General features: G+C 36.5%; 1 protein-coding gene across 1 annotated transcript in view; it reads left to right on the top strand.

Annotated features, from left to right (window-relative positions):
• The first annotated feature begins 739 nt into the window (after window positions 1–739).
• The window catches only part of LOC107286916 (DNA-directed RNA polymerase II subunit RPB2), a 21,684-nt gene continuing 5,556 nt past the window's right edge, over window positions 740–16,867 (top strand). The window contains exons 1-18 of the mRNA XM_015815360.1: window positions 740–868; window positions 2,056–2,128; window positions 2,630–2,780; window positions 3,523–3,635; window positions 3,809–4,028; window positions 4,567–4,725; window positions 5,460–5,624; window positions 7,031–7,227; window positions 8,319–8,438; window positions 9,536–9,722; window positions 10,951–11,094; window positions 11,890–12,029; window positions 12,122–12,233; window positions 12,611–12,765; window positions 14,312–14,510; window positions 14,634–14,802; window positions 15,747–15,843; window positions 16,286–16,380. Of these exons, the coding sequence (XP_015670846.1) occupies window positions 850–868; window positions 2,056–2,128; window positions 2,630–2,780; window positions 3,523–3,635; window positions 3,809–4,028; window positions 4,567–4,725; window positions 5,460–5,624; window positions 7,031–7,227; window positions 8,319–8,438; window positions 9,536–9,722; window positions 10,951–11,094; window positions 11,890–12,029; window positions 12,122–12,233; window positions 12,611–12,765; window positions 14,312–14,510; window positions 14,634–14,802; window positions 15,747–15,843; window positions 16,286–16,380 (2,515 nt within the window). The 5' untranslated portion in view covers window positions 740–849. The remainder of the gene's footprint in view (window positions 869–2,055; window positions 2,129–2,629; window positions 2,781–3,522; window positions 3,636–3,808; window positions 4,029–4,566; window positions 4,726–5,459; window positions 5,625–7,030; window positions 7,228–8,318; window positions 8,439–9,535; window positions 9,723–10,950; window positions 11,095–11,889; window positions 12,030–12,121; window positions 12,234–12,610; window positions 12,766–14,311; window positions 14,511–14,633; window positions 14,803–15,746; window positions 15,844–16,285; window positions 16,381–16,867) is intronic.

Below are 16,867 nucleotides of genomic sequence, written 5' to 3'. Positions count from 1 at the left end.
AGTAACAGACTGTGAATCAATAACAAACTGTGACCCGTTAGATATTTTTGGCTCCAGTTAATGAATTTAATGACTATTCACTTTTAGAATTCTGTAAATGCAGTGAATTACTGTTAAGAGTATATTATGGAACACAGGGAGAAAAATAAACTCCTGAAATAGCCGCGGTCTTTTTGAAAATCTCCAAAGCAAAACATACTTAAGGCTGCAGCAAACGTCGATCTGTCTAAACCAGGGCGGCATTCATTTGCATTTGGGATGCTTTGCATTTTACCGTCGCTTAACAATGAAATCCTGTATCAAACCCAGAAAATCTGCCTACCGCCACTCTTGCTATCTCTGCACACAACAGTGCCTATTAGAACAGTGTTTCTCAACCTTGACAATTTTAAGGCATGTGGACTTCAACTCCCAGAATTCCACAGCCAGCGTTGCTGGCTGTGGAATTCTGGGAGTTGAAGTCCACATGCCTTAAAATTGTCAAGGTTGAGAAACACTGTATTAGAAAGTGGGGTGGGATGTTCGGACGCCTATGCAGCCCGTCCTCAGATTACAATTCACGGGAAGATCTTTCACGCAATATAACTAGCAGGACGGGGGATACCATATAAAGTTCCGCTCTTCGGCTAGGCATGCGCAAATTTTTTTTGCCGAACGACCACAAGCCTTTGCACGACCCTAATGGAAAAGGAAATGACGTTTTAAAGCGACAGGAAGTAAGGAATGAGAAATGCGAGTTCTGCGCAAGCGCGATAATAATCCTGTGGCTCTGTTTCAGAAGTGAGCCGTCTCGGTGGCGGTTAATATCTTGTGTGTATTCCTGGCCAGCCGTGAGGCACCTTTGCCAAGATGTATGATGCGGACGAAGGTGAGTCTCTTATTAAGGAAGCTGCTTGGGAAGGGAGCTTTCACCTCTGTGGGGAACTTTGTTCCATATCATTTCTGGCTCCTAAAATTGTCCTGTCTGTTGGTTTTCCTGGTGGCATCCCAAGTAACCTACTAATTAGTAGCCTGGCTGTTTTTAATCATTTCATCCTGTTAAAGATGGTGGGGAATCCGAAGGGTTTCGATTATACTATTGCAATTATTATTATAAGATCTAATCAGATCAGGCCGATATTGCTTCTTTGTGCTTTAAGGCTTGGAGGAGGACAGTGTAGAATAGATCCAAGGGGTGAGCAATGAATCCCATTGTTAGATATCGTAATGTAATATAAGTGAAGACGTTTGAATAAGAGCCATTGTTCAACCTCAGGTTAAACTGGATATTTTAATTGCATTTCAGGAAAACAAGTCAACTTCAAACCCCAGTATATGAAGTGTCTTTGTTTTAATATGTAGTAATATAAAGTATATCATATCTAAATTCTTGAGTTTAGCCATGCTGCAGTTAAATGATAGTGTGGCATTTTCTGTGCTGCTGTGCCTACTGGGTTGTCAGATTTCATTTTTAAAACTTCTCACACCGATATACATACCGTTGACAAAATATTAGTGCAGCTAGAAAAAAAGATATTGGGTACAAACATTCCACATAAATTGTGGAATTCAGCAGTTAACATATGCGTTAATTTTTTTCAGCCACTTACAGATCAGACTAGAAACAAAATCTAGCATTTATTTTCAGTTGTTTAGCCTTTCTGTGGCTTTTAATATGTATAAGACATGATTGTTTTTGCAAATGCAGAGGTAATGGTTTGAAGATGTCCCATTATTACATAAAATTTATTCCCAGATAACTGTAGAAGACATTTTTTACTCTCGTAAAAAAGAATTTTTTAAATTAGAAATTAAATTATGTAATATAAAAGCAAACTCATAACTCAGTGGTAAAATGCAAGGTAAATAATTTATAAAGAGATCTCAGATTCTGTTTCCATACCTCTGCTCAAGATATTGAAAAGCTGTTACTGTTTGGACTTTATTACCCAGAGATTTTAGAAGTAAACATCAAAAATAATAAACTATTAACATTAAAAATAATACTTTCTGTGCAAAGAATTAGAAAGATGCTATAGAAGTTGCTTATTTCCCCCCCCCCCTTTTTTTGGGTAGATATGCAATATGATGAGGATGATGATGAAATCACTCCAGATCTGTGGCAAGAAGCATGCTGGATTGTCATCAGGTAATATTTCATACTAAAAAGATAATGTGTTGAATTCCCAGAATGAAACACTCTTTCTAATCGATTTACATTTTGGGAGAAGAGAAAACCAGCCAAAACCAGCCAAAATCAGTACTGTAAATGTAAGAAAGTAAGGGCTATGCCAAAGTGAATAGAATTAGTTCTTGGGTAAATAAATGTTTTATTCTGCTGCCAATGTAATGAGGAAGAAATTATTTGAAGGCTATTAAAAGTATAATATATATATATTTATATCTTGGCAAAACAGATATAATTTTTACTATCTATTCATTATATTTGCTTGACAAAAAATACATCAGAGCAACTTAAAAAGAGTTGCTGACTATAAGTTATAACTTAAAGCAGATACTAGTAAAAAATTTAGGTAGCAAGATGCATTTTTCTCTTATTTCATATAGGTGAGAATACATCTTTTTTATTGTCTATGCTATGATAAAGATTGAATATAAATGTTGACTGGCTCGAAAATATTTTCCAAAGCTCCTATTTTGATGAAAAAGGCCTAGTTCGACAGCAACTGGATTCTTTTGATGAGTTCATTCAGATGTCTGTGCAAAGAATTGTAGAAGATGCCCCACCAATTGATCTACAAGCAGAAGCTCAACATGCTACCGGTGAAGTAGAAGAACCAGTAAGAATCTGTTCTGTTTTTAAAGATAGTATATAAAGTACAAGTCATGATTGCCAACAGCCAATTGTTATGTATCCTCTATATAGGAAGGTAGCATGTCAGATTGGCTGCTTCTCTTTCCAAAAGGCAATTTCTGATTTCACTTTTAGCTTTCTGTTTGATTTCTTTCTTTTCTTTATGGTAATTTTTATCTTCCTTTTAAAAAATCTTTAATGACATTTGTATATTAGAAAACCAGATGTGGTATGTTTTTGTTAGACTGTCCAATTTGGCAATATAGCTGTAACATACGTTATTACACTTGTTGTAATTGCTAGGCCAACTTCATAGGTAACCTACAAGCAGGGACATTATGGTGGTCCAGTATTAAGATTGTCAGTGCATGTATTATTGCAACTAGATTATTGCTACATAAAACAGACCAACCCAGGCTAGGAAAAGGTACTTCTTGCCACAGAGGCTGCTTCTTACTCTTAGTAGTAGTGACAGTTCAAGGAGCAACCTCCAGTTATACATTCCTTCCTTCAGGAGGAATGCAAGCTAATCCAAAGCAGATGATATAATCTTCCAAATTCCCAGAGAATGTAATTGGCTTTCCATAACGTTCCTTTTGGGTCAAGATTCACCTTCAGTTTCTTGATCCTCATCGGAATGCTTGCATAGCTTCTCCTCACTGTATATATTCGATAAAGGTACCGCTGGATGAGATTCCTAATTGATGCCATGCTTATGTTATTTTCAGCCACGTTATCTTTTGAAATTTGAACAAATTTATCTGTCCAAGCCTACTCATTGGGAAAGAGATGGTGCCCCTTCACCTATGATGCCAAATGAAGCCAGGCTCAGAAATCTTACGTAAGAGCTATCTACTTCTATTATTTATTATAACATACAAGGGTTGTATAATTATTTGAAGTACTGTACAGTGGTACAAAGTAATCCTGATTATATTGGTATTTAAATGATTTGAGAAGATATTTTGATTTTTAACATTTCCCCTGAAACATACTGCAAATGTTCTTCCAAAGGTATTCTGCACCACTGTACGTGGACATAACTAAGACAGTTATTAAGGAAGGAGAAGACCAGCTGCAGACACAGCATCAAAAAACATTCATAGGAAAAATTCCGATCATGCTGCGATCCACGTACTGCCTATTAAATGGTTTGACTGATCGTGATCTTTGTGAACTGAATGAATGCCCTCTTGATCCTGGAGGCTATTTTATTATTAATGGATCAGAAAAGGTAAGGTTTAGGTATATTCAAGAAGAAAGCATGAATAAGAATCTTCCATCTGCTTGCTATATCATAGCTTCAGTCCCTTTTGAACATCCATCTTTAGATTTAAATTTAGAGTATTTTTCTTAAAAGACATTATTAAAAAAGAGTTATTTTTTGATTAACCATCTGATTTTCTATATTGAATTATATTCTGAGTATTTAAAGATTGCATAATATGTGAGGAATGTGTGAGTTTTTCAACCATTCAACAAATACAATAAACACAAGGAGGCTGTTTTGGTTGAAACAAAAGAGATTGCTTTATTATTTTTTTTAGTGGAGATTGGAACTCAGAATTCTTTGTACCATACCTGCTCTGTTATGGGTTTTTTTTGCAAGTGAAAATAATCATATAAATATAAATATTTACAATAATTATGTATACCATGACTTCTAGCAACTCTATGCGATTATAGTTTGAAGCATTCCAAAAGACTATGTTTTAACAGTAAACTAGCTATTAAACAGGGTCTTTTTATGTTTGTTCATATTCTACAAACAGGTTCTGATTGCTCAAGAGAAAATGGCTACAAACACAGTATATGTGTTTGCAAAGAAAGATTCTAAATATGCATACACAGGAGAGTGCCGTTCTTGCCTGGAGAACTCCTCTCGACCAACAAGTACTATATGGGTTAGCATGTTGGCCAGAGGTGGGCAGGTGAGAATTTTCAATTCATAATTTTCAATTCATAACTTAAAAATTAGAGTTTGATAAATGAACAGAGTGATCATCCTTCTGACCCTCCTGTTTATATTAGGCTTGCTTTGATTTGTTAGGACATAAGATTTATTTCATTCTCTTTTACTTTGCCAGTCTAAATTGTAGAAATAAAAATGCAGGCCAAGGTCTAAATCCAGTCAGTTAGAAATCCTGTTGGATCTCTCAGAGTCTCTCCCCACATCCAAGGGACAATTTTGCCTGATTGTTGTTTTTTTTTGGGGGGGGGGGGAAGTGGGGGAGTTATCGGATACCTTAAGGCCATTTGACTCTTAGATCTCTCAAATGGGGACAGTTACAACAATTCCTGAATTGTGTGTGAGAGGTATCGATACCTTTGACACTTTGGATTCAAACCTGAGCATGGACAAAAACTGCACTGGTCACTTTGGTGGATACTTTGTGGTGACCTGGATGGCAGGAACCGGACTATTCTTGTCTTGCTTATAATGATCTCAGAAATTGTCAACTATGGTATTCTACTGAACTACCTGCAAGGATTAGAAATTGGAGTTGTTGTTTTTTTTTTGCTCATCCTGAGTGCGTAGGTCCAAGGGATTGGACTCTGTGTGTTTGTGTGTGCAATTTCTTAAAATTGCAGTGCATCTTAAAACCATGAAATATTGCCTAAATACAGTTTGATAACATAGCTGTTGCATTTGTTCTAACTTTAGGGTGCAAAGAAGAGTGCGATAGGTCAACGTATTGTGGCAACTTTGCCATACATCAAGCAGGAAGTGCCCATCATTATTGTGTTCCGTGCATTAGGGTTTGTATCTGACAGAGACATCTTGGAGCATATAATTTATGACTTTGAAGATCCTGAGATGATGGAAATGGTAAAGTCCATGATTCTATATATTAATTGCTAAGTTAGCATAATGTATATTATTAAATGTGCTTTTCTTGCATTATTAAACTTGAAAGCAAATTGAACTGCATGCAATTTCTAGAGGAAGGAATCAACTGTGTCTTGGAGAATAAAGGGATGATAGTAAAGAAGAGAGAAGCAGACCATCAGTGCTTTCACTGCCATGTTGTCAGCGCATGTATAGAATCATGCACCAGGAGGGCGCCATGGCCAACTAAGAGAGTGGCCTAAGAGTTGGAAGTTGGACAGTTAGTGAAAAGGTCTCGTCAGGCCTCCAGAGGTGTGGGAACTTAAAGGAAGCAAGCAATGTTGTAGTCATTCAGAAACCCTCCCCCTAACATCATATTGGTGAGAAAGAGCACTAATAAAGCATGATTGGCCAGTTTCAAGAATGAGGTCCATTGATGCCAGAATGGGCATGCAGGATGGCAGAAAATCAGATACAACTTCCTACGGTTTAGCCTATTCCATCACAGAGAATGTATGGCTGAAGCTTGGTGTGCAAAAAGTCAGGAGGAGTTCATTCATTAGATAGCCTGTCTTCCTCATACAAACAGGAAATCAGAGGAAATGAGTTTCATGTTCTACTATAAAAAAAAATGGAGCGAGAGAATGCATTCCCTGGCATTCCCAGCTAGCGTGATGCTGCCTCTTTCCTGCTTCACAGCACTCTTTTGAATAGAGTGTCACATGACTGGCCTCAATAGACATTTGGATGGCAGCTCTGGGAGGCAGCCACCTATGTTTATAAAGATTATAAACTATATAGATCCTCCTTAGACACCAACTTTGTTCACACATGGTCACAAAGAGGCTATATATCTCTTACCTGTTAGCTTCATCCCCAAGAATGGTAATTGGACTTACTCCAAAGTATCTTTCTGGTGATAGGGAGATGGACCCTACACTCCTATTCTAGGATAGAAAGGAAGTTTCTTCACTGCCTATGCATCCTTTACCAGTTACGGTGTGCTAGGATGAAATTTAAGGGATGAGCCAAATCACATTCAGCTGAAATCAGCACATGCTATTAAAGGGAGGGGATTTTGCTTTATGGAACCAGAAGAAATCTAAATCCATACCTTCTAGTAGAAGAGGTAGAATTAGCTCTTTCTTGTTCAGTTCATCTTCTTTCCTTTAATTATAATTTCCTAATTTGGCTTTAGAAACCTAGAGATTACATAATGCTATCCTGATTTGTGACCATTGACAAACGTTTGCTTCGTAAGGATGAACACTGGATACGTTCCACAGGAAACTTGCTAGAACTTGTTGACTCTTGACTATTTTTGTGCATCTTCATTTTAATAACGTATTTCTAGGTTCCAAGAAGTTCCTTGTAGAAGGTAACTCTCCTTTTTATATGTGCAATAGGTTAAGCCCTCTTTGGATGAAGCGTTTGTCATTCAGGAACAGAACGTTGCATTGAATTTCATTGGTTCAAGAGGTGCAAAGCCCGGTGTCACTAAAGAGAAGAGAATCAAGTATGCCAAAGAAGTCTTACAGAAAGAGATGCTTCCACATGTTGGTGTCAGTGACTTCTGTGAAACAAAAAAGGCTTATTTTCTTGGGTATGTGTTAATAAAGAATACTATTCATGTAAACTTTTGTGTGCTCATATTGGCTGGGGATTATGGCAGTTGAAATCAACATGGGTAAAGTGTGCCCCAGGTATGGAAGATTCATATTTGTAATATGAAGTCAGAGGTCTGTTAGAAAATAATAATAGTAAGAGTGGAACATCCTCTTGCTGCTTTGGGAGAGAGTATTTAAAATATACATTTATGTATGATCCAGCACATTTGTAAAGTTCATTTACTGGCTCAGTGTGATGCAATGAAATACTGTCTTAAACTTAACTAGTGTTTTATTAGTTTATTTATTATTTATTATTTATTTATTCAGATGCAGGGGGTCAAAGGTACAGTGGAAAGTTTCTGAATGATTATGCTATTGGGAGGACCTCAGTATCAGCATTCCTGTTTGTCCGTTTTATTTATTATAGTTTATTGTTTATTAGTTTATTGGTGCTTCATTAGTATTTTGAAAAGGAAAATTGACCTATTTACAATATTTTTACAAGATAAATTAAAGGTTCCTGAATGATTGTACAGATATTCTGGGTTTTGTTATCTACAGAATTCCTGATCCTTCATGATTCTAAGCAGCATATTGAAGAGATTGCCTAGAAAGCAGTGAGCCTCAGTATATTTAATTGCTATGTAATATAAAATAGTAAGGAATCTCCAAATGTATAGAATAGCAAGAGATAATGTGAAAGTAGCACATAAAAAGAACCAAGAGGGACTTGGTTCTGTGGAATTGTTCATCCGGCATAATTTCAAGAGTGTTGAACTAGCTGTGGCCTTATATAAGAAGTAATATAAAAAGGCTGCAGTGATCCTCCAAAAACGAATCACATGATTTAAATAGAGTTGTAATAAAAAAAAGTTGAATTTCGCTAATTGCAGCTTTAAAACTGCTGGCGGCAAATGTAAATAACATGCAATGAGGTACTTCCGATGACAATTTGATTTTCTGAATAGATGATAGATCGGGCAGATTCCTTTATTAGGAGTAAATTGTTGGCTTGTAATATGTACAAAATTCAGAAACCTGGACTTCTAATTTCCTGTTATCTATGTCAATCACTGTTTCTCAGGTACATGGTTCACAGATTGTTGCTAGCAGCCTTAGGGAGGCGGGAATTAGACGACAGGGATCACTACGGCAACAAGCGGCTTGACCTTGCAGGACCGTTACTTGCTTTCCTCTTCAGAGGGTGAGTACATGTGGTCATTATTACTTTAGATTGTGTAAGTACACTGCGCCTTTTTGAAAAGTTATGTGTAAAAACACACATATTTACATCTCTGTAAAACATGATGGCCTGCAGGGTAATCTGTAGATAAGAGATGGGTGATGGTTAAATGTGAATTGAATTTAAAAAAAAATGAGTGACTGTTATGAAAGCAGTGCAAAAGAAATACATTGAGTTGGTTGACCATAGAAAATCAAACTGTGGGAAAAATATGTGAAGGAAGAATGAATGGATTAAGAGGATAGGAAAGACTGGGAATGTCATGGTTAGCTGAAATTAATGATATCCTCAAAGAGAGAGAAATGCCAGGTTTAGAGAATAAAAGGCAATATATTGATAGTGCATGGAAGCAAAGATGGTTTGCAAGCATAGAATGGTATAGAAAGCTGTAATTAATAGTGTATTTGTAAACTAACATTAATTTCCTTTTCCTTTATCTCTTGCCTTTAATGTTTTTGCTTTCTAATCCTTTTTCTCCTTCTTCTATGCAAAGCATTGCTTACCCTGGAAGAATAGAATAATGCATGTTTCAAGGATTGTTGAACTTTATAGCCAGTAAAATCTTCATGTTGAGACCCTTCAATTTTGCGTTAACTATCAAACCAATTGAAATTATCATGATTACTGAAACACATTGCTCTTCTAGACTATTTGAAACAGTTCCCTTTCTAAATAGTGCTTGGATGATCAAGGAGATAGAAAATAGTGGAAGGCGTGAAAGATTTTGCTCCTCAGCCTGGTGTTTTACTTAATTGGTTTTTCCCCCCTGAAACATAACTGTTGAACTGATTTATTTTTTTCAAATGCTTCATTGTACAATGTCAGGACAATCAGATTCATAATAGTATCTGAGTGCTTTAAATGCTCTGGCATGGTTGAAAAGATTATTCATCTGGTATCCATCCTGAGAATGTTAGTCCCATTGCAGTCTGGTTTTTAACTGTAGCTAATCTTTTGCAAATAGAGATTTTTTGGTTTGGTATTTTATGAGGAAGGTTAATGGGGAAATACGCAAAGCTGCACTGATGGTTATACAGTGTTTCTGTTTTCTTGAACAGAATGTTTAAGAATTTGCTGAAAGAGGTTAGAATATATGCCCAGAAATTTATTGACAGAGGCAAAGATTTTAACTTGGAGTTGGCAATTAAAACAAGGATTATATCAGATGGTTTGAAATACTCACTGGCAACTGGCAACTGGGGAGATCAGAAGAAAGCTCACCAGGCTAGAGCTGGAGTGTCACAAGTAAGTGTATTGTCTGTTGCGTGAAACAGTGTTTTGTTTTAGATCAGTGTAAGAGTTGGAACTGTTAAAATTCCGTACACCTGAAGTTGAGGGTCTTAAGGTGTCGGTCGTAACGACCGACACCTTAAGACCCTCAACTTCAGGTGTACGGAATTTTAACAGTTCCAACTCTTTGTGACAAAATCTATGAGGACGGTGAGTTTAAATCTAAGAAATTTCAATAGTCGAGTCCTCTCTGTACCAATATAGGCCATAATTCTTTTTAGTGAATGACAGCAATTCTAGTTCAGTGGGTTGGTTGAAATACGAGAATTCTCATTTTATTTTCCTCACTGTTCTTTCCTAAATAAATAGGAAAATAAACTATTTATTTACTAGCCTTGTTTGCCCCATTTTCTGCCCATCCTTCATTTTGTTCCTTCTACTTTAGCTTCTCTTCTCAGGACTTCAGTATCTTAACCCTGAGCCACCCTCTTCCTCAGCCAGCAGCAGTCCTAACTCTTTGGCATTCGATTATTTATTTCCAAGTGGATCTTTTATCCAATATTTTTTTAATACAGTTACACTGTATATCTTCCTTGTGCCTCTTCCTGCCTCTTCCTACTTAAAATAATCTCTTTTGTTATTGCAGATATAGTGTATGCGTGGGAGGAATAAATGGTATTTTAATCCACAGGGGACTATTTTAAAATTCATACTTCTAGATTTCCCCATCTTTCACATTGCAGATAATGGAGGCTGATTCATTCTGACCATTTTAGGGATGCTCAAATTTGCTACAGTTATAAAAGAATTGTAGAATGAATCTTGTCTGGGTGAGGAAAATTAAATTTAGCTGAGGAACTGCAGTGTTCAGAGCATAAATCCTTTAAAAAGAAAAGAAAATTGCACCGTGAAAGAATTTCAGTAAACTTCCACTTGAGAGAATAACTAGATTTTGTTCTCGGTTAAAAATGCCCCTGGTATTCTTTGGTCCTTAAATTAAACTATGCTTAATTACATTAGTAAAATGTGAGTCCTCAAATTATATGTGATAAATGTTGCAAATAAAACTTTTGTAATTATTTATTAAGAAAATTGATATGGCTGCCCAACTCACTCTTGCTGACTCCCTGTTGGTAACATATTCCTCATAGTTGGTAACATAACTTTTAGAGCTTATGTCAACAAGATTTAGGTTTTGTATCTTATGAAAAGTCTAAAAATGTCCTTGATTGCATTTCTTGAGGTATTGAATCGTCTCACCTTTGCTTCTACACTTTCCCATTTGCGACGCTTAAACTCACCTATTGGAAGAGATGGTAAACTAGCAAAGCCCAGGCAGTTGCACAACACTTTGTGGGGAATGGTTTGTCCTGCTGAAACTCCAGAGGTAATGCAAAGATTGTATTTAAGTAGCTCTATATCATCAGTGAATGGAATTTTCCCAAAAAATTGGAGCTGTAAGATTTTTCCCATGTGAATTAGGCTACTTTGCATAGGAAAATTAGCCTAATTTTCATAGGAAAAATTGCTGTATATTGCTTATGAAAAAATGCATGTGGAAAGTACAGCTTCCGTGAAAGAGGCCTCCCCTTATTATTACCATCTTTTTCTGCAGTATTTAGTAGAGTGTCTTTTCAGATTTTTAAACATCTTCTCAAGTTATAATTGGTTATTAATGAAACCCAGTAAGTTAGCATGAAGGATTTGTGAATTGAGTTATCTGTGAACAATGGCAAGCACATTTTTGCTGGCCACAGGGAACATTTATGGAAGAGCTGCAATGAATGTGGTATTAATATAAAATAACTTGAGCTAGGGTGTTCCTTTTCTCCCACCTCTGGGAGAATCCTGCAAGATTTATTTTTTAATTTTTTAAAAGTGTTAGGTTTGTTATTGGGTTTTTGCCACATATTTCCTGTTTGTTTCTACAGTATCTTGAAATAGCAGGAATGTTTTAACAAACCAACTACCAAAATTCAGGGCAATTATTAGAGGGTGTTCCATGAAACCTTAAAAAGGGGTTTCACAGGTTTTGGCTTCTACTGAATGGGCCTCAGAATCCATTTTCATATAATAGTCTTGAGTCTTGTCTTAAATAATATTATAATTTCAAAAATTGCCAGAACGTCTGTGCATAATAGAGCTTGCTAAGACTGAAGACTAATCCTGTGTTTGTTCTTAGGGTCATGCTGTGGGGCTTGTGAAGAATCTTGCTCTGATGGCCTATATTTCTGTGGGGTCTCAGCCATCCCCAATTCTGGAATTTTTAGAAGAATGGAGTATGGAAAACCTGGAAGAAATCTCCCCAGCAGCAATTGCGGAGTAAGAATCAAGTGCAATGTAATGCAATTCCATTAGCATCTGTATGGTTCCCTCTAAAGCAGCAGCTCAACTGTTTCTCTTTTTTCCTTAAGTGCCACAAAAATATTTGTGAATGGTTGCTGGGTTGGAATTCACAAAGATCCAGAGCAGCTTATGAATACGCTGAGAAAACTGCGGCGGCAAATGGACATCATAGTGTCAGAGGTAAATTTTGTTGTAATTCCAGCAACCTAGAGGTGCAACTTAGACCAAAAAAGATCTGGGGACAGACAATAAAATATGTTGAGCTAGAAAAAAAGATTTGCAATTTAAATTCTATATAATTTTGAATGAATTAAAAACTCTGATTATCTCTCCAAAGGCCATGTGTGATTCAAAATGTTCACCTTGACTCTTCAGATACTGAGTTGTTTTTATCTGACATCAGCATTGGTTAATCACCATTAAGCTACAAGAGCACCATTTTCACAACTTGCAAAATGTCAGGAGGGCATCTGAGAACATGGTGTTTTAACACTTTGACCTGTCTGCCAAAAATGATTAGTTGAAAATGTTTATGAGAACTATGTCTTCTCATGCAGGTGTCCATGATCAGAGATATCAGGGAACGAGAAATTCGCATTTATACTGATGCTGGTAGGATCTGCCGCCCACTTCTAATTGTGGAAAAACAAAAATTGCTACTGAAGAAGAGGCATATTGACCAATTGAAAGAACGTGAATATAACAACTACAGGTGGGGTTATACTCAAATGTTCTCCTTTTGTGGGATTTAGTACTTGTTTTTCCTCAAAGATGCTTTTCATGGGAAAAGAAGAGAAAATTCCAGGCATGAATTAGAAGGGTCATTAGCCAAAGAAAGTGCATAACCAAGCAAGTGCAGCTCTAGAGATAATTGTGTGTGCTAAAATGTTATGTGGAAATGAGCAGGAATTAAAAGAAGTGTTTGTTATTGATGATTTAGACCAGGGGTAGGCAACCTTGGCTCTTTTATGACTCGTGGACTTCAACTCCCAGAATTCCTGAGCCAGCCATGCTGAGGGGAAAGGGAGAGTTTCCAAGCTGAGCTATGTTGGCTCAGGAATTCTGGGAGTTGAAGTCCATGAGTCATAAAAGAGCTAAGGTTGCCTACCCCTGATTTAGACTAAGGTCCAAATCATACAATAAATGAATAAAGTCTTCCCTTTTGAGTACAGTTTTCGGAATGAGAAAAGTTTTGTCTGAAACACTTGCTGGGCATTTTCTAGAGTGATTGACTTGCTAGTACAACTCAAGTGCTACTAGGAACAATTCCTGTCACTATTTTGGAGAGTTTTCCTCTTGGATGTGGTAGAAAACAGCTATTTGCTGATCTTGTGAAAGGTAGCTCTTTCTGTGTACCTGCTTACATTCCTCCTTGTAATTCCCCTTCATTCATCAAAGTAACAAAGGCATTTTCGAAATCTCCAGAATTACTGTGTGCTAAATATGGAAGCTGCAAAAGACAGGGAATATATGTCAGCTTCTGAATGTTACAGCACTTCCCTTTCCTATCTCTTTCCCATGTTGCATTAGAGACTCTCTTTTGGCTGCCAGCTAGATAAATGGGTTCATTATAGATTCTTATGTTCAGAGTTGAGTGTGGACAATATTCAGTACATTTTATTTTTAGTGGGTTAGATGGCTAAGACAGCAAGTTTAGAAGGGGGATGAATTCTAAGGAATTAAGACATTGGTTTCTGCAGATATGCATTATGCAAAAACCAAACCAAACCATAAACTAATGAAGGAATGGAGCAAATACCTATTGTACACGAAAGGGGGAAATTATGGGTAATATAGCATGCTATACTTTTAGTTTTTCATTATACTGAATGATATGCGTTTTCTTGGAACTGAGAAGCACGGATAGAAACTAATCAAGGAGAGAAGCAACCTAGAACTAAGGAGAAACTTCCTGACAGTTAGAACAATTAACCAGTGGAACAACCTGCCTCCAGAAGCGGTAAATGCTCTAACACTGGAAGTTTTTAAAAAGAAACTGGACAGCCATTTGTCCGAAATGGTATAGGGTTACTTGCCTGAGCAGGGGGTTGGACTTGGGGTTGGACTTGATGACCTGCAACTTTATCATCATCATCATCATCATCATCATCATCATCATCATCATCATCATCTGTCAAATTTGTTCTTAGAGCTTTGAATGTAGTTGCATTAATTAAAAAAACAAGAAAGCAAGTTGGTTAGATTCAAAAGGGGCGTTCCTAATCCTAATCCTAAAATAACTGACATATTTTGTTTAGCTGGCAGGATTTGGTGGCCAGTGGTGTAGTAGAATACATTGACACTCTAGAAGAGGAGACTGTTATGCTGGCTATGACTCCAGATGACTTGCAGGAGAAAGGTGTGGCATATTGTTCCACATATACACACTGTGAGATTCACCCCTCCATGATTCTAGGAGTTTGTGCATCTATTATTCCATTTCCAGATCACAATCAGGTTTGTTGGACTTTATTTTATAGTAAATTAAGAGTTTATAACTTGGTAGAATAATATTTTATTATGCGTTTCATTTGAAGGGTTTTTTTTTCATTCCTAACACAATTTCTCTTTTCTTAATAGTCTCCTAGGAATACATACCAATCTGCTATGGGCAAACAAGCCATGGGAGTTTATATCACTAATTTCCATGTCCGTATGGATACATTGGCCCATGTTTTATATTATCCTCAGAAGCCCCTTGTGACCACACGTTCTATGGAATATTTAAGGTTCAGAGAGTTGCCAGCAGGTATGACTGCAAGTTGCTGATTAGTGCAAATATAATACCTTCAAGTATGAAAACTTTACCTTAGAGAAGCAATCCACTTCTTAAAGAGATATGCCAAAGTGTCTTTTTTTTTGGAGTTACTATAATGAGTTTTCTGTGAGATATGGGGCTTTTTTGGGGATTTGATGATTTGATGTTTGTTAATTGATGATTTAGCAATAACAGCTGTGGGATCTCAATACTAGTAGTGTGAAGAGGTTTACCTTAGTAAAGAATATAAGTTTTCCCTTTCCCTTTAATCAATTAGGTTTCATTAATAGACGGAAAAGCATTAGCACCAGTATGTTTGATCACAAAGGAAAAGCATTACAACTTTGAAATAATTCTTAGCTTGCTCCTTAAATTAGCCCTTCTCGTTCAATATATTTGGCAGAGTATAGTACTTTTTGGCATAAACTGTAGCAAGGCAGAGGTCAAAACAGTAATTATTATTGCTTAAATGCATTCTTTCTATTTCTATATCTTGTTCATATCTATCTCAGTTATTACTTGTATTTGGGTGTGCCCGTTCTTATTACATTTTGCAAAGAAGACACTGTTTGTTTTTCAATTTTTAACAAGCATAAAATATTTATAAAAGTTTCAACTATGATCTAATTAGCCAGTTTTAAATTCTTAGAATGTTTATGCTCAAGATGGTCCAGTCTTTGAATATGGATAGCAAATGAGAACAGGGTTTGGAGACAATTCACAAGGATGTGGTTGAAGGAACACGTGAAATTCTAAGCAAACTCCATGCCTGCTCCACACAAAACTATCTGCTGTTGATAACACCAGGCTGGGTGTGTTTATATGCTCATCCCATCATATAACTAGTGAGAAATTAGAGCTTATTTGGCATTAATCTGTAAAGTGAAAAGAATGTGTATATAAGATAACTGAAATATTCTTGAATCTCTTAACAGGCATCAACTCTATAGTCGCCATAGCTTCATATACAGGATATAATCAAGAAGACTCTGTTATCATGAACCGCTCTGCTGTTGACAGAGGTTTTTTCAGGTTTGGCTTGTTAAATATTTCACATCTTGCCACATTTCTATTTCCCTGTTAAAAGAAATATTTCGCATGCTTGTAGGAAATAGGCCACTAGCTTTAAAGCATTCTTGGTATGCTTTTTGCAGTGGTCTGTTGTATCAAATATTTCACTTCAGTGGAGTATGTTCTTTGTAGGTGTTAGTCGTCAAGTATTTTTCTTTTCTTTTTTTTTGTCAGAAACTCACCTTTTTGCTCCACTTTTAGATTAAAGGTTAGTTGTGGTGGTGGTTTTAGTCCATAGGCTTCCAATCTCTTTAACTCCAGTGGATGGTTTGTTAATGTATGTCAACATGTCATCATGTTTTGTCCTACTGCTCAGCTGAAGAATGTTAGATCATGTCTTAACCTGAACTGAAAGAGTGCTGTCTGACGCGGAGCTGATGGTATTCCTTCTCTCTTCCATTAGATCTGTGTTCTATCGCTCTTATAAAGAACAGGAGTCCAAAAAGGGATATGACCAAGAAGAAGTGTTTGAGAAACCTAGTCGTGAAACATGCCAGGGTAAGAATAGACAGTGACCAGGAATACACCGTGAAGACGGGGACAGTAGATAACTGCTCAGTAATAGAATTTCCTAAGTTTCATATGTTTATGCTATTTGCAAAGAAGAATATGATTTTACAGGGGTTATAAATGAGTGATCCTATCTAACCTGTCATTGTCACTGATGGCAACAGAGTTATTCATATGTACCATTAGTCTAAAAAGCAGAAGTGGATTTTTCTTTCTGAATTCAGAATGGCACTGGAGTAAAAACAAAACTGTATCATCCTTGAAATGTTATCCTATTAGATTTAGATTTAGATTTTTAGATTTTATTAAATTTATACCCCGCCCTTCTCCCGGAGGACTCAGGGCGGCTTACAGCCAGTTTAAAACAGTGATACAATACAAAATTTAAAAAGATTAAAAATACTATTTAAATTTGGCCGCTTCTACTAAAAATTTAATTTAAAACCCCTTTAAAATACCCCTAGGCCAGTCCTGC

Source organism: Protobothrops mucrosquamatus, unplaced genomic scaffold (genome assembly GCF_001527695.2).
Source record: "Protobothrops mucrosquamatus isolate PMUCROS unplaced genomic scaffold, P.Mucros_1.0 scaffold337, whole genome shotgun sequence".
NCBI classification, from domain to species: Eukaryota; Metazoa; Chordata; class Lepidosauria; order Squamata; family Viperidae; genus Protobothrops; species Protobothrops mucrosquamatus.
This window is presented reverse-complemented; position numbering and strand designations above follow the sequence as displayed.